Raw genomic sequence first — 18,131 nt, 5'->3', positions numbered from 1 at the left:
CGTGTATAGCGTATCAGGCTAGTCCCAGGGACTAAGCTTGCTGTGAAATTGCTTAAGCTTGGTTTGAAAGAATCTGCGCAAGTAATATATCACCCTCTCGCAGCTCACCTTATCTTGACTGCTCTAATACTGCCACAAGAAGCCTTGCTTGCTTACATCAAAGACATGTTTTGAGAGCCTCATAAGCTCCCTTTAAAGGGTTACAAAGATCCCCTGAAAATAAAGAGCTAGGTTCTAGGACCTAGTGTGGGAAAAGCTAGCTCGGCTAATGGTTTAGGCCGCCCATTTGAGACGATGTTGTCAAAAGTATTAAGACTGTTATTTGTGAAATGAACATTTTTGAAGGACTCGATGGAGTTTTTTTTTCTCCTGATGTGATGAACGTATGAATGAATAATCTGCCAACAAAAAAAAAAAAAGCGTCAGAGGTAAATTAACTTTATTTTAAAAAAGAACGGTTTATCACACAAGGCAAGAAAGAGAAGAAATGCAAACTGCTATGAACAGACCACAGGATCCCCCGACACCCCCCCACCTTAACCCCCCATGGCAGCAACGAGGTTCTCAACAAGACAACAGGACTCACATTCTTCTGATTGTGTTTACTTATACTAAAAACATTAAAACCGGACAATCTGAATGTACAGTATTAGACATTAGACAGTTTTGATTTTCACATGAAACCAAACACAGAACCTCATACTAGCATTTTTTTTTTTTTTTACATTTAGTCGACGGTACAAATGAAACAGGAAGGTTTACGGCTATGCAATACATTTGATTCATCACTTTAAGACGGACTATACATGTCGCAAATGGGCACTTTCAGAGGAAAACAGGCTCGAAAAAAAGAAAAAGAAGAAGCAAGGTCCTGTCGGGTTTTTCTTTTTTTTTTTTATTGAGGTAACATCAAACCTGCATGTTGAGGTAAGCATGCCACGAGGGAATACGTAGGAAGCGATTCCCTTTAAAAGGGACTCCCTTAACCATATCCCCGCTCACTTTGTAATTCGCCTTGACAGTAAATCAATTCTCAAGCCTGGCCCCTTGGACTCCTCAAACCCTAGGTCCTCCTCTCTCAACATTCCTGCACACATGAATCACTCCAACTCCTGGCTTCTCGAAGGCATTTCCTGCCCGGCCCTCTCTCTCTCTCTCTCTCTCTCTCTCTCTCTCTCTCTCTCTCTCTCTCTTTCTCTCTCTCTCTCTCTCTCTTTCTCTCTGTCTGACTCCTCTGCTGAAAGCTGGGCAGGAACCCGCCGAGCTTTGATTTGGACCCAGAGGGAGGAGAGCTCGGCTTAACACAGAGCCCCGGCTCTGGGACCGCTCCGAAAGAGAGAGGCTTGGAGACACGGGTGTGTTCGGAGATGCCTGCACACCCAGGCGGAGATTTAGTGCTTGATCCTTCAAATTGCAATATGAGCAGTGGACCATATTCCAATGGCAATATCGCTCTCGGCGCAAAAAAAAAAAAGTCTGCCCTAAGGAGGAGTCCTCAGGATTTAAGTATACATTCTCTCTAAGAAGACGTTCATTACTGTTTCAGTTCAGAGACCACTTAACGTGGGAGATCGCAACGGATATTCGAGAAGAGTGTGTAGTGTGGCAATTTCCTTAAACTCTATGATAACTCTCAAAGTGGATAGAAGAGCATTCAAATGTTTCATGGCAAAAATGTACACATCGGGAACATAAATTGGCTCTTCAAAGCTGTACAGCTGCTTAACATTCCCTCTAGAAATCATCTTTGATGCTAAATCCACAGTATTTGTACATACAGCTTTTTGTCAGCTGAGCGGACTCTGAGATCAAAGCAGCTCTAAACGGTCTAAATTGTCTTCATATTATATACACAAAAGTAAAACGTACATATTTTACAGAGATCACTACACAAAGATCACAAACAGAGAGTCTTCGAGTGGGCCGCAGCTGAGTGAAAAGGGGTCATATGTCGTGACAGAGAGCGCTGGCCTACTGTGCAATGGCTGCTGTGTGTGTGTATACTGTATGTGTGTGTTGGCGTGTGTGTGTGTGTGTGTGTGTAAACTGAGGGGATGTAGATGCACATCTTTGTAGAGACTTTATCTGCGAATGTTACAAGTGTGTGATCTCATCCTCTTCCCTTTCTCAGATCATGGCTCTTATCACCAGTCGTCCTTTGACCTGGTGGAGATAGGTGCTCTGCTCTGGCTCTAAGCCCGGATTGGTCAGGGCCTCGTCTTCACTATCAGCCGGCTCCTCCTTGACCCTGATGACCCCGTAGTGAGCGTCGGGAAGCTCGCCGCTCGAGCCGTTGCTGCTGCTGCTGCTCAGCGTGTGCTTCCGGATGACTCCTCCAGGGGGCAGCCTGTCCTCCTGCATGCTCTCCGTCAGCTCCGCGTGCTGCTCCTCCTGCTCTTCTTCCGATTCCTGCAGGTGTGCACTGGGCTGACGTAACTGCTCGATGGACTTCGACAGCAGCTGCAAGAAACACATTGGCGCCGCATTAGTGATGATGTCCTGCGGCCAAATATCTTTAACAAATCAAGTATTCATCAGAGCCAGGCAAAAAGGATATCCAATGAGATTTCTACCACATAAACAACATTAGGCATGCCAATACAGCAATAAGAAGAAGAACATAGCCATTTCATAATTCTGAGCTTTTCTCCAACTATCTTGATTTTGGGAAAAAAAAGTGCATATACTGTGTGTGCTACACAAGCCAAAAGTGTGAGCAATTAAAAAACTAAAATCAATTTTAAAGAGGGAGCTAGAGCCAAATGACTATTTGTTACCAGGTTCAGGGGCATGTGAGTTGAAATTCAGCCGGACAGAGGAACTCCCTGCAGAGGGATGTTTCAGTGTCTCACAGCTTTGCTAAATCAGAACTAATGTAATGGTGCTATGATCTGATTAGTCTGCCAGAAGAGGGCTCTAAGAGCTGGAGCGTCTACCCCAGCTGTTCACCGACAACATCGCTGTCTACAGAACGTAGGCCTCATATAAATATCCTTTCCGCTATACAAATCAGCCTCCTTAGCTTGGCATTAGTAAACACCGTCCATACCACTTCCTAAAATCCCTAAGCTCTTGTAAATTTCCATTAGTGCCCCCTACTGTTAGAGGCACTGAAGGACGTTTAAAAACAACCGTGGACCAGCTTCTGCTCGAAAATTAATTAGGGCAATGTTTCGGAGATCCCTCTCAATAAACACTAAGGGCTCATCCCTGATTAGAGGCCATTTATAACCTCCACTTAAAGAGGCTTTACTCGCGATCTCATTGACCTGAGTGACGAGAGCAGGGCACGCTGACGTGGCGCTAGACAAGATGTCGCAATTATTCCAAAGCTCTTTTCCAATTAAATCACCTTCAGTGGGTATTTTCAATAATCACAGCTGATACTAAAACTAAATTTGTTATTTTTTTTCCCCTTTTACGGGAGGAAATGCAACTGAAACGGTGCGTTACAGTAAAAGTAGCTGTACTCCTTAATAAGTGCTCGTGGTGCTTTGTGCTTTTTATGACTCGTAGGTAAGAGTTGCTCTATGGTTCCCATGGCTCGTTCGGGGTCCAGCGTTGGGACACATCAGTATGTGAGCTCACACAATGCTGCCTTTCACAGTGTCCGCCACCTCACACACGTCCCTCACCAGAATAATTACACTCTGTGTATAGCGAGGTCACCTCGGCCAGCGAACAGAAACACAAATATTGCCACAGAGGAACAAAATGTATTCTGGGCACTTTTTCGTTCATTTGAACTTAGCTGAATTGAATTTCACAGAGTTAGCATGTGAAACAGCACTGATGCCTTAAGCTATGATAACAGAATTAGTGCAGGGGAAGCATTTCTTCCCCCATTTGAAGTCAGGCAGAAGTTCTTTGCTTTCGCAGAAATAACACCAGGATTCCAGGGAAGAACAGACAACAGCCCGGGTCTTTAACCCTGAGATACCACAGTTGCTTTTACAAAACGCTATAAATAGATCAGCATTTGTGTACTTAAAATGATTAAATCAGACTCCCTGCAGTAAAATAAGACCTCCCGGGACCTAGAAAAGGCTGTGAAAACCAATCTGAAAGTCAAAATCCTCCTCCGTGATTTGAATATTGATAGCCAGCACAGTACCTTATTTATATGGATCTGCTGCTGGTACTGTTTCTGCTTCTCCAGGAAGTGCTGGTGTTGCTGCTGGATGACAAGTTGGGCCAGTGTGTTCTGAGGCAGCGGCGCTGACTGAGTCCGGTTCAAGGGTCGGTGTTTTGGTAGTTTCGGCCGACTGCTGGAGGGGCGATCCTTCATGGCCAGAGGGGACTGAGGGTGGGATGACATGGTGCCCTGGCCTTCAAAAAAAAAAAACAATCACCGCTTGTATTAGGCTTCTTTTAATGTCATATTGTACACTACTTTCATGGCATAACAATGTGTAGTGTAGTATAATGTAATTTAATGCAATGTATAACATCAAATAATGCAGTCTAACCGGAGGAGAGCATCTTCTGCTGCCTCATCTGCTCCTTCTGCAGGAGATGTTGGAGGAGGGCCTGGTGACTGGGGCTCACTTTGGACTCGAGGCCCGTCTGAAGAGGCACCGGGCCCAGCAGGTGTCCAGGCAGCCCGTGCTTAATTTCTGTCGATCTGTCCCCCAACCCCATGGCGGCCTGAGAGCAAAAACAAAGATGATGAAGTGATGGTGATTATTTATTTCACACTACAGGTGTGTTTCGTTACTTATAATCATTTGGAGGAAATCTAACATTTCGTTTGAAGGAGCCAAGTTCAATACAATCAACTGTTTTGTGAATGAAAATGATTCTTGTGGCTGCAAATCAGGGGACGATGAAATCAAAGACCATCGATGGTGAGAGGTTCCTGCAGCTGATGAACAGGCCTCTGTGGAATGTGCCACCCGGCTAAAAGATGATATATCATGTGCCGTGTTATCAGGAGTTGCACTTGAATGGACTTGGCCTTTTTAAAAGCTGTGATAAATGAGGTAATAGGGGAAGATAAGAGCACGCCTGACACAAGACACTGCAGAACAATATTTATCTACGGGTGATAAAATCATTTGGGGCCAGAGGTCAGCGACCTGTGGTCGCCCAGAGAGCTCAAACAGCCACTGATGGCAGGTTTTACGACACAGACTGAGCAAAATAAACTTGTCACCACTGAACCACACAACTGGTGTATGAAGCAATATTATACTCAATGTGAAACAAACAAGGGTATCAAATACAAAATCTGTACTCACACTAATGGGTGAAGATGCAGTTGAAAGCCCCAAGGAGATGTTGGGTAAAGAGGGCGAAGTGTATAAGCTCAGCATCGACACAGAGCCCTCGGGTCGGAATAATCTCGGCTGTGAAGGCCATCTCTACATCACAAACACAGGACAGAGGAGGGAGGGAGAGATTTAGAAGAAGGCGGCAGATATAGAAATCCCACTCTGGACAATTTCAAAAGGCGACATGAGCAGTGGCATAAACGTTAATGGATTATGAAGAACAACAGCCCTCTTTGCTCCAGAAGGAAAAGTTTTTTTATTAGATATAAAGGAGTGGCAGCCAGCAAAGGTTTCCTGGAGCTTCACAGAATGGCACCAGTGAGGTTGAAATGTGATTATAAAACATTGCAAACCTCGAAATCTAGCGCTCCACCCGGAGTTATTTCAGCCCCCAATCGGCCTTGTCTTACTCCTTGGTCCCCACCCTCGGGCTACTCGCTCAGAGAACATCAGCAGTGGGGCATACTTCCTGTACCCAGCAGAGCAGCGGACCAGCATGTGGTTTTGGAACGGCCATGTTTATCCTTCCAACCCCTACCAGTACTCAGTGACCTGTATGTGGATATCCGGCCCATATTTGACCCAGGGGACCCGTTCCCTCTGAAAAAGGATCCCTAATGTAACGTTGCACAAACAGGCCTTGCTTTTGCAGCAGGCGTGGGGTCCACGGGCAGCCCCACCGTCCACCAATGACTTTCAGCTTGGGCTGATACAATAGCAATAAAGTGTGTTTGTGTTGTTAGCATGTGGGTGTCTTTGGCTACTAGTGCCTGGGATATCATTTAAACTCTCCCCAAGCCCCAACCTTCAGACCGATGTCAGGGCGTCTCCCCTTGCTCTGTGTCGCTGGACATCCCTGAGAGAGTAAACAGCGACGGTTAAGGAAAACACAGCTGCGCTGTTAAGATTGTTCGGAGATGTGTCATATCTGCCACCCTCTATAATGGTCTGCTTTGTGAGCTCGGTCCAAGGGGAGCTCTGCTCCGTAACTCAGCCATGAATCTATTGGGAAACAACTCAGAATAACTCCAACAAAAAAAAAGAGGAATGCCGCCAAGCCAGTGACAGGACTACAATGACAAGCCAACAGCAACCCTACAGCCAAACTAAAGATATTCTTTTTTTTGGCAAAACATAAAACTGATTGTACAGCACATCTGGAAGAAAATAGCTGGACAGAAACAGATGTGCAGCGTTAAGGTAGACTGTTATTTTTGCACTAGCTAATGTGTCATCTCTACGCAAGCAAACTTGGGGTAATCAGACATGTGGGTCAAGCTGTGCCTCTTTAATGTCAGTGTGGGGAGTCATTCTCAGTGGAGTGGAGCAGACGCAGGACAACTGGCTGTTTTTCTAGCTGCGAGCAAGAGGGCAGGCAGACATTTAGTAGCCCGGCATAGCTTTGATATTCAAATGATTCTGCATGATTTGCGTGCAGAATAACAATGCCAGTAGGACTTTTGCTTCATATTTTTGGCAAATCAATAACTGTGCTGATGATTTATCAACATACCTCAGTTTTTGTGGTAGTAGGCAGAGAGGAGGGTCCATTTTCTGCCCCCAAGGCACTGGAGGCCCCTATGGGAGAGCTGGGGCCGGAGCCAGGGGCGCTGTTAGTGGGCGTAGAGTCTACAAAACATCAAGGAGTTAGACACAGTATGCATGCTCACACTCTACACACACAACACACACACACTGAGGCTTGGCATAACAGCTGTGGCCTCACAACAGTTTAATGTGTACGGTCATGGCTGCCTGATTACAACGGTCTTTCATACATAAAAATGCAATGAGCATCGTCTGCTACTGAATTGCAAAATGGATGATCAGTATGCCGCTGGAACAGGCTTGTATTGTTTTTAGAGATCACTTTAAACCGCAGATTATTAGATGTAGACAACGTTCCGCACATGTGGTAACATGGAAAGTAGAAATAAAACAAATTGCCAGCAATATAACATACCCATCAGCTCCAGAGCCCTCTTCTTGTACGGAGTCATGATGTTTCCATCTCTCCTCTTGAGCATCGGGCTGCTCCTCCTCTCGGCTACCTTCTGCTTCAGTCTGGATCGGACTTTCAGGTTGGGCTCAGAGGCTGAAAAATAGAGAGCAGACATTTATAATGTAAGTCTAAATTCCCACTGTTTGGATGATGAGAGTGTGCGATGACAAACGATGTGCTTTCATACAGCCGGAGGGAATTTAAGCTCATCAACGAAATAGTGACATCGTAAAAAAATAAGAGAAGACTAAAAGAGAAATAAGGAGACTATAAATCAGTAGAAAAAAATAAGTAAATGTCATGCTTTGACATGTTTTCACGCAACAATTTCAGTGAAATTCAGAGCATGATTTAAGATAAATTAAACGAGTCCGGATTGGGCCCATTTCCACCTCATCTGGACTAAATTAGGTTGAGCAACACTCAGGCTCTAAGTGGAATAGTCCGCTACCTGCCGCCCTGTGACCACAGTCTGATACAGTAGCAACAGTTAAAATAACACAAAAACATGGCAGATGTTTCAGTGTTTCAGGCTCCCTGCACGCCCCCTCCTCCTAATGCAAAACAGAGACACACACCCACACCCACACCCACACCCACACCCACACACACACACCCACACACACACACAGATCCATGCTTACAAATCTAGTCTACCACTGTTAATATAAAATGCTGATGCTATATTATTCACAATATACATATTGCTTTAAACGTGGGTGTAGATAATGAACAATAACGATAGATGAGGCTTGAATTATATCATATATAATGTTACAGACCAATGAGCAAAATGTATGGTCACTTGGCCATGAAAAAAACAGAACGGGAATTTTAAAAATCATGACATGTCATATAATGCAAGCAATGCATTGAGCTGCAATGAAGGTTGAATCCATACAAAAATGTATATATTTATTAATGTAAGCATCGACGGGAACGCTTCTGTGCCTGACTGATGCGTCACGCCTGTGTGTCGTCCCAGTGACAGTGACTCACTAGGTCAATGCGTCCCATATGGACTTCCCATCAGCCCTGTGGACCTGAAATCACACAGCTAGCCTTACACACACACAAACACACACACACACACACACACACACTCAAATAAACTAGCAGAATAAAATCTGTTTTTTTGACCGAAAGCCAGAGCACAAAGCTGTATTAAAGTTACGTAAACCTGTTACACAATAGCCAACCTGTTTCAATTATTTAGTCCAGATCAATAATTAAATAGGTCTGTTGCGATGTGTACAACATACAGCAATCCATAGGGAAGTGGGGCTGTGACGTGGGAGCACTGCAGGGAGGAGGAGAGGGTGCGGGGACGGGGGGGGGGGGCACAGCGAGGAGAGTGGGCTCGATGCTGCTATTTCTGGCTTTTGTCAAAAGCAGCAAAACCCTCTTCCCTAATACGTGGCACAGACCTCTAATCCTGTGGGTGTGAGGTAGAATGAAAGCGAGCGAGGGAGGAAGAAAAGAGGCAGGAGAGATAGATGGAGGGAAAATGCTGCTGGGAGTCGTATGAATCTACTTCACGCCCTGCTGCCTTGATTGCTTTCTATTTTTACACACTGCTGCCACCAAGCTACGCATCCCAATTGGTCGCCACGGGAACGCCAGACAAGCACCTCGGGAACAAACACTTTCTCGCTGGTCTCCAGAAGGAGAAGAAAAAGAAAGAAAGAAAGAAAAAGATGCCCTGATGCACGGTGCAACAGGAGGCGATGATGGCAGCCGCAGAGCACATACACTGAGCGCCCGGGTCACTTCTGCTCCGGCTTCTCAGTGAACCAAAACACACGGTTATGGCGCCAATATGCCGGAGTCATAAATCAATCACCTTATTACATGTGAAAGTGCTGCTGTAGGGGCCGGTGGCTGTGCGAGTGAATGTGTTATGCTATCTGCGCTTAATGAGACACGTTAGCTCTGCTGTCACCGGGAGTGCCGGTGTCGCTTCGAGCCCGGACCTGGACAGATGGCAGTGTGGAAAGCTCAGGTGTGTGTGTGTGTGTGTGTGTGTGTGTGTGTGTGTGTGTGTGTGTGTGTGTGTGTGTGTGTTCTGCACATAAAGAGTCTGCGATGCATTTTTCTGACATTCTGGTTAAAAGCGGTCCTGAAATTCACTTGTCACTTTCACATAACATTTACATTCCACTTGTTTAAAGTACTGTTATCTGTTTGTCTGTGCACTTTTATGTTATAAATGTAATTGTACGTTTAACGTGCTCCCATTTCTCACACTGTGTGTATTGTTTAATGTTATGCGCCACCCGCCATGACAAATTCCTTGTATATGAAAACATACGTGGCAATAAATGGTTCTGATTCATGAATTGATGCTCAGTGGTTGTTGTTCCTTTAACAAAACAGACACTTCAAAGTTAGCAGCTCGGATTTGAGATATTCTGCGTTTTAGGATACAAAGCTAATCAAATTATTTAACGTATGTTTCTATTCTTTAAAACATCAGATAATATTCCACATATGATATACTTTGAGCTTTACGATTATACCTTCATGGGAGTATTTTTTGAAAATCTTTCCTGCACCTGCTGAATGAACACATTTGGTAACCGGGTAAAGACCAGAAAGGGTGTTGCACTTCCTACTGCTAAGCTGCAACTATTCTTGCCGCAGACTATCGCATGCCCTCGGTCCACTCTATTCCTGGCCCTTGAAGTGAAACAAAGAGGATGTATACCGAGTAAACAAGTTAATTATGTGAAATTCTCTAAACTGCTTTTTGAATGGGCGAAGTAAAACCAAGGGCATTACAACTGCACTGTGTTTTTAAGGATGATATAACTATTAATGTGACACACAAAGGAAATACCAAAGCACAGATTGTTCCTATAATGTGATATTTACAGAACGTACTGATCCATAGTTGAAATATTATCGTGGCTCTATGTGAAAGTAAAACATAGTGTGCTTAAAATGGATGAAGGCCATTTTTCAATTCATTTTAAAAAGATAATTGACCAGCAATATACATTACATGTGCATCATACACCTCATTGTGAGCCTCAACCAGAAAAAGATGGCGCTCAGCCCCTCTGGCCAAATAAAGCAGTGGGGAGTCTGACGTGGAGCCTTCGAGTCATCTCCACTTTGTTTTGAGAGAGCTATCTTTGCTCTAACAAAACAGTCCTGTCGAGGTTCATCCTGCTTGTGCCCGTCTTAACTCTGCAACACCTGCCAATCAGCTATCAGTGACAGCTCGTGGCTCAGGGAACAACACTACCTTTGTGTGTCCCCCTCGGGTGCCAAGCTCTCAGAGGACCTTAATAAAGACAGACAGGAAGTGGGGGAGGAAGGCCTAAGCAGGAAATGACCACATATAGATTCAGGAATCTCAAGAGCAAGAAATAGTTGTATTAGTGCAAGAGAGGCAGGCACAGAAATGGAGAGATGATTTCACCATGAACTAAAGGGTGAAAATTATGTATCCGTCTAGTTATTTGTTTAAACTTGCTTCTTTGTATTTACAGTAAAAGACTACCACTGTCCTACCGATCTGTTATTTTAGAAAAAAAAGTTATAATTCTCATCAAGCAACTCCTTACCTTCAGGGATCTAAAGACATGTCCCGGAAATGTAAATATATAAACATTTACAAGAGACATTTCTCTGTTCTGAAAAGGTGTGATTTAAATAGATTACTTTAAAAAAAAAAAGCTCTCAAAGCTTTTATTTATCTCTTCTAATATGTTGTCCTGCCATGCAGTGACTTTATTTTTTATAAGATAATTCCTTTCCCTGATCTCTAAAATGGTGTAAACATGCAATATGACAAGCCCGCAGTTAAATAACTCAACAAGTGTAATTGTTTTCCAATGTAATTAAAAGAGACACAGAAAGTAAAGGGACATAAAGTAATTTGGTGACCTCATTGCAGAATTATGAAGTATTTAGCTTGTGCTCGCTCAAACCAAGAGGCAGGAATTATTCTTATTTATACAAGAATCCCCAAAGGATTGCTCAAACTTTAAACCAACAAACCTGAGCAGCTTTTTGGTGAGAACCTGTCTTTTCAAAATAGCGTTTAAAGCCTAACTCAGGAGAAATTAATCCGCTTTAATTCTCCCATTACCCACTAAACCGCTAAAAGAGGCCTTGGAATTTGGTTTATTATTGTAACATAGGGACAAATGCAGTTCCTTTAGAATAATGGTAAGGTAATTTCAGTACAAATAACTCTAATTCAAACTCAAACTTGTGAAGTGAAAACATGCAATTAAACTGTGTCGTGACACGTGTGCTTTAGTGTAATCCAAATAGGAATAAGGAAGGTTTAAGTTACTTCTCTGGCATGGGTCACCTTTTGTGAAAGTTTTTTCTGTCAAAGCCCTGAAGGGAATGCGGGGGAGGGGCCGGGGTCATAATGAGCCTAACTGATGGTATTAGCAGGTCATCAGCAACCTCAGGAAATACTCCATGGGTACAGCCACCTCTTGATTGACACGGGTCAAAAAGACACACACTGTATTTATAACGCAGTGTAGTGAAAGGAAAACACTAATGCAAGGCAACATATTAATGCTCTCATCTCTTTAATTAGGTCTGTGTAGATGTATGAATGTATATTTGCATTGTGATGTCTGTGGTGTGTGTGTGTGTGTGTGTGTGTGCGTCTGGGTGTGTGTGTGAGTGCGCAAATTAACAAACCTGTCTTTCTCAAGGGGAAGTCGTCCTTGCCTTCTGAGGGTGATGGTAGAGTATACTGGCAGGTGGGGGATGTGCCGCCCAGAGGTGGAGAGCTTTGGTCCAGTGATGTGTGGTGAGAGGACCTAATCACACAAAAAATACATCCAATGTATGATATGATTTACACATACTATCTGTATTTCTATCACACTCTTTCAGGCTAAAACCACAGGAAATACTTACGTGTACCAGAGTTTTGGGTGGTGGATGAACGAATGATTGACTCCATTGCTCGCAGGGTCCTTTGCAGACTTGCTCAGCAGAAACTCTTGGAGTTTCTGCTTCACCTCGGTACTCGCCACAGCCCCTGTGAGGCCAAAAGACGGAACCAACGGGATTGGGGTTACCCTAGGGGACTATGACTCATGATACATCACTGAATCAAACGTTAACCATATGATAACAGATTCCCTCAGCTGGTTTTCCTGTATCACAAATAATTGACTGGAATTCAAACTGTCTTGAAGTACATCAATTCCTTTTGCCTTCCTCTTTTTCTTCTTCTTCCAATTGAGTGTACGATAGCTCCCCTGGCAGCCACAATTTATGTATGAAGATCTCCCCCTAGTGGCCTAAGAGCACTATATTAGTTTCAACTGCTGAAGCGATACTGCAGAGAGATGTTCTTTCCCGTTGGAGGGTTACAGCTGCAGGTCACAGTTTCAAATTACCTGACTTGACAAAGTCATAAATAGCTCTATTATTAGCCATAAGGTAAAAACAGGAATGAAATACTATACCTGAAGCTATTTTCATTGTGCTATTGAAAGACATTTTCTCCTCAACTCTAATCTTAAATGTCACAAGCCAACCGTATGTCATCAGTTGTATGAAGTGGTTAAGTACCATGTCATCATCACCAACATCCGCATTATTATATCGCTGGATATTATACCTAAACTGCTTCCCCACTGGATATTTTAAAACTGTCTAAAATATCTGCATGACTACATGCATTATGGCTTTCATGCTACAAAGGCTGTCATGATCCTCTATACTGTTACTGCCACATGACTCGTTGGCTACTGATGATGATAACTGAACATGTACATGAACTAATGTGAATATACGATCGGAGCATCCAGCGACAGTAACGCGTTCACATCCGGCTGTTAAATGGATATGTATTTATGGATACCACTCTATGGTAATGCGCTAAAGGAATATTGGAAAGGTTGAAGCTTACGATTCGGGGACTTAGGCTCACTTGGCGTTAAAGCCCTCAAAATACCTAAATCCACCCCTGATGTTAGGGAGATGGTGATGATGGCGGTGTCAAGCTCTTACCCTCTCGGGAGCGCTCCTTTCCCCTGAGGATCAGGCTGGAAACATGCTGCTCTCTCCGATTCCTCTCCTGCTCCTTCTCCTGCTGGCTCTGATGCTGCTGATGCTGCTGCTGCTGCTGCTGCTGCTGCTGCTGCTGCTGCTGCTGCTGCTCCAGACGACGCTCCTTCTCTGCGAGTTCCTGCTGCTGTTTCATGGCCTGGAGTTCGTGCTGGAGCTGAGAAAAATGCAGGTCTCAACTCAGCACGAAGAGAACACACTGACAAATACGTTTTTATAACTACAGTGGCTTATGTGGGCTTCTCTCGTGAACTATTTTGCTGTGATGGACTGTTCTGTACTCGTCTGTAACAACACAACTCACACTGTGCTGCAATGTATTGCTCAGCACCCTGCCTCGCTGTGCTGAGTTGTTTCTTCTTTTCTGCACTCCGTGAGGTCGTCCTGGGCTATAATGTTTTCTACTGATCTGCAGAATGCCGCGCGCTACGTCGCGCTCTCCTGTTTTGTACACCGTGCCGTTGTGCTGAGCCACCGGGTACACCGCCGCGCTGTCCTCCATAGGACTGTTCAGTGCAATGCTGACCTTGAGGTGCTCTTGGAGCTGAGCCTGGTGCTGACGGGTCAACTTCTCATGCTGCTTCTGGAACTCGCTGATTAGTATCTGCTTCTGGATCTGCTGCTGCTTCTGAATGAGGAGCAGCTCCTGCTGCAGCTGCCGCTCCCACAGTCCCGGGTCAGAGCCTGACCCCAGCATCCTCGGATCGGTGCGCAGGTCCAACGGAGATAGGGACTCTACAGCCAAGGGCAGGTCTGGCTTAATGTCCACTGTGGCCCACAGAGAGAATTAGAGAAAAGAAAAGAGATTGGTCAGTCCTTTAATTGCCCCGTTATCTGTATGAATTCAAAGGATGCTTATAGCATATGTGTACACTGCTGCAGAACCAAACCAAAAGGAGGATTGTGAACGAGCGAAGAACGAGCGGGGAGAAAAAGAAGGGCCAGAAATGAGGCGCTTTCACTCTCATGATCCTCACAAACCGGCAATTATAATAGCTTCTATAAACAAACATGGGATCACATCCGTCCGCGTGGTCTACTGGGAGCAGCTGTGTAACCGACTCAATAGACATTTGGCACGAAATCTTGAAGTGGTCCTTTAAAGTATTTCTGCTAATCCTATCTTCCCACTGTTTGATAAACAAATAAAAGGGAGTCTTTCTCCCCGCCTCAACCAGATGAATCATGCAGCTATCCCGTGTTAACATAAATGATTTAAGGCAAAGTAGTTGGAGCCCGGAACCCGCGTACATTTGTGAATTCATGTTCCTGTGATCTTTCCCTCTCTGTTCTTGAGTGCAGACGCTGCGATGTGTGCATCTCTAAGAACTGCCTTTGTCTGTGACAACTGCCTCCATTATAAGTAATTGCCAGATACAAAGCGAGAGGGCATCCCTTTGGTCTCCAAGCTCTATATATAAGTTATTCCACAGAGAAAATCAATGGCCCGTTAAGAACATGGGAGACATGGAAAGACTTAATCTCTCTATTCCACAGAGGATGATTACTGATTGCACAATATTTTTCTTGTGCTTGTTCTCAACATCTCAACTGTATTTAGTTGAATCCTTGCGACAGGAAGATGTTTTTCTTTCGACAGAATTACATCTTTGAACCATTTCAGGTATTTAAAAATAATGGTTTAAGCCTGTATTTGATCAGGAATTAAATATATAAATGTCACAGTGACACGTTACTTGCTGATCCTGATGTGACATTCAGAGAAGGGAACACATCGTCCGGACTGTATAATGTCTCCATTTTGAGAGCAGAGAAATATTCAAACCTACTTAAAATTCCAGTGACTAGGGAGGGGAGATTTATTGAGTGCATTCATTGCTGTAATCTTCTCAAGGGTCACATTTGAGGGAACAAATACAAGCAATGTTACTACACCACCTGTTCTTTGAAAAAAAAAAACTAGCACGTTACAATTCATATGTTCACATAAATATCCTCGTGGCCATCCTGTCACGCATTTATCCTCATAAACTATAATGAAATGCCAATAAAGAGGAGTTGAAACCTGCCAAAAGAAGCAGCGTCAGTCTACAGTAGCCATCCATTAAGAAGAAGTCCCCTCCTGTTCACTGATGCTGTGAAGCTCACTGGCGCCCATTTGTTTTGTCATGTAGCCTGTTTTTCATTGCCACCATTCCTTGTGTATGCGGCGGTGATGATTATAAATAGAAACATAAAAGCAAGTGGCGCAATCCTGGTCTGTGACAACCCCCACACCCTTGTATCCGCCACCCTAACTTGCCGCTGCCATGGCAACGCTGGCGACGTAATTATGTCTCCCCATCCTGCAGATATCGAGTCTCGCTGCATGTCATCTCTTGCCTACAGTGGCAATGTGACATGTTGACTATTATATCAGCGTTTCGCCCCTTATATAAGAAAAGGAGTCCCCAGCAGAGAGGGACAGATAGAAAGCATGGCAAAAACCCTCCAACCACACACATGCACAGACACACAAACACACACACACACACACACACACACACACACACTGCAGAGATTCAGTGGCTAAGTGATAACTTGTCTTAAAACATGTTCAAAGAGTGGAGACAGCTAGAGGGGACTCCCGTACTGTAATTTTTTTTCCTCCCTGTGTTCTAAAAACAGCTCCCGTGAAATGACAGAGGAGGGCAGCGGCTCAGCAGCCGCAGAGAACAGGCACCTGTAGAACAGACCCGTCTCTCCTGACAGGGAATATTAATCTTGGCTTGTAAGTACTTGACAAAGGACTCTTCTGTAGCGGGTGCTGTTCCAGGGTCATGATGAGAACCTGTGAACCATTGAAGGGCTCAGAAAGTCAGACAGCCCTCGTACCGCTTTTGCCTAATGGACCTAAATATAGCAACAAAAAAACACCTGCTGCCTTGGAGAATTCGCCACTGAGATATCTAATTAATCCCATATTTCATTCTGTACCCTCACTGTGACTGGCATTAAGAATCTCCACTTTGATCTGCACATCAAGCTGAGCCGCCATCAGGAAATCTCAGACAGCGGTTTAACAGGATGGGAGAAGGAGAGGGGGGTGAGGAGTGTGAAAGTAAGCCTCCTTTGATAACCAAGACTCTATGAAATGGCCCGTGAGGAAAAGAACAACAGCCTCATGTCCACTGCCTGTCCACTGCGTCGGCAAAAATGACACAGAATGGAAGGACAATGTTGAAGAAATATAATAAGGTTCTGAAGGTAGTCGAGCATTGTTCATGCCGCACCGAAGCCCCGAACTCATGAATAGTTTACAACTTACATTGTGCATGATTGTCATGATTCTCTGTGCTGGTTGAAACAGAGAAAAAGGTCAGAATATGCCACCGACTAGTACTTTATATTCAGAATACATTAGACTGTGTATTAACTGCGACGAAAATAAAGTTGCATGAAGTCAAATGCGCTTCGAAACTCAAATTTGTTGTTTCTATATTACAAAAATACTTCTTAGGCAGGGGAGAATACGGAACCACCAGTAACTAGGGCTAAATATAAATGCTTTTCTGAGCAGGATCTTAATATAGACAATGTGCGAAAGACTGTCACAGTTGCGAGGCCGCCTGCTCAATTTAACACGGGCAAAAATAAACGCGCAGTGTTGCATTTATGTAACTTTCGGGTCACTTTCAAGATGATCAATCTCTAACGAAGAGCCTGCAAGCTCACGTTCATTGGTCCGACAGCGCCATTTACGTTAATATGACGACTTTTTTTGGAGCTGCTTCCTGATTGGTGGAAAGTGCACGGCCTTGTCTTTAGGCACTGGTAAACAAGAGATTTATGAATGACAGGTCCCAATTTTTTTTTTAGCACAAGGGAGCAACAAGCACTCTGCTCCATGCCCAAATGCCTCCCTGTGGAGGGCCTGCCAAGGGGGGATAGGGTGACTCATAGCCTGTGACCACACTCCCACTGCAGTGTCGCACCACCAGTGTCCCCAAAGTGTTTATTTCTATAACCGATCTGCCTCTCATTAGCATTGGTGGTGGTTAGAGTGACAATCACAGCCTTAATTTGAGATGTTTGATGGCTGTCTTTTTTTTTTTTTTGCCTCAGGCCACATTGACAAGCTTCCCACTCTGGAAGAAGAATAGACACACATCGCCAGTGACATTACTATTACAAGTGAGGGGTATGAAATATCGTAAAATATTACCCACATTTGACTTTTTGTTTTTTTTAGAGGCATTTCAATGTCTTTTTTTTCTCGCTAGCATATGAACTGCTAATAGAGTTATTAACATATGCTGAGAATAAGCTGCTATTCTTACACCCTTACACAAGTTAGTTTGCACCTAGAGATGTTTGGTGTCATTGAATAAGGTGTTTAGTGTTGATCGACTGTGGTGTCTTAACAAAAGTGTTGTTTTCATTTCATATTCCTTGCTGTTCCTTGTTTTTTGGTAATAATAATAATGAACATGTTGCACCTGTACTGTGAAAGTTAATCCAGAAAACATCTGATCATTTAATTGATGCTAATAAAGTGGCTAATATTGTTGTTCTAGTTGAGAAGTTACATTTGCAAGAAGTTAAAAAACAACACTTGAATTATAAATGTTGGCGATCATATGCGGTTTTAACACCAAATAAATAGAAAACGAATAAACAGAATTACAGTGTGAAATATTTTTACGGTTAAGTAACCTGATTTTCACAGATTTTTCTCACAATTGCTTTTTGGCTCAAACAAATTAAAACTGGCACAACCCTCAAAACATTCCCAGAATGCAAAGTGCTGTACACCCTTAGTACTGACCGCTCCATTTGTTTCCAGATCACATATGCAA

The 18,131-nt window shown here is 43.9% G+C and overlaps 1 protein-coding gene across 4 annotated transcripts in view; it reads right to left on the bottom strand.

Moving 5' to 3' along the window:
• Nucleotides 1-443: 443 nt before the first annotated feature.
• The window catches only part of hdac9b (histone deacetylase 9b), a 21,416-nt gene continuing 3,728 nt past the window's right edge, over nucleotides 444-18,131 (bottom strand). For 3 of the 4 annotated variants that reach the window (XM_068570321.1, XM_068570323.1, XM_068570324.1), the window contains exons 2-11: nucleotides 13,859-14,100; nucleotides 13,276-13,489; nucleotides 12,172-12,295; nucleotides 11,950-12,071; nucleotides 7,237-7,368; nucleotides 6,787-6,902; nucleotides 5,241-5,363; nucleotides 4,470-4,647; nucleotides 4,115-4,329; nucleotides 444-2,460 (exon numbers count right to left, since the gene is read on the bottom strand). In XM_068570321.1, coding sequence (XP_068426422.1) covers nucleotides 2,128-2,460; nucleotides 4,115-4,329; nucleotides 4,470-4,647; nucleotides 5,241-5,363; nucleotides 6,787-6,902; nucleotides 7,237-7,368; nucleotides 11,950-12,071; nucleotides 12,172-12,295; nucleotides 13,276-13,489; nucleotides 13,859-14,100 — 1,799 coding nt within the window. In that variant the 3' untranslated portion in view covers nucleotides 444-2,127. Of the gene's footprint in view, nucleotides 2,461-4,114; nucleotides 4,330-4,469; nucleotides 4,648-5,240; nucleotides 5,364-6,786; nucleotides 6,903-7,236; nucleotides 7,369-11,949; nucleotides 12,072-12,171; nucleotides 12,296-13,275; nucleotides 13,490-13,858; nucleotides 14,101-15,358; nucleotides 15,452-18,131 lie in introns of those variants that run through there. The other variant, XM_068570322.1, reaches the window with a different exon arrangement.

Source organism: Clinocottus analis, unplaced genomic scaffold, assembly GCF_023055335.1.
Source record: "Clinocottus analis isolate CAN_PGR_092001 unplaced genomic scaffold, fCliAna1.0.p SCAF_9, whole genome shotgun sequence".
Classification (NCBI taxonomy): Eukaryota; Metazoa; Chordata; class Actinopteri; order Perciformes; family Cottidae; genus Clinocottus; species Clinocottus analis.
Note: the sequence above shows the minus strand (reverse complement) of the source record. Positions and strands in the feature narration are given on the sequence as shown.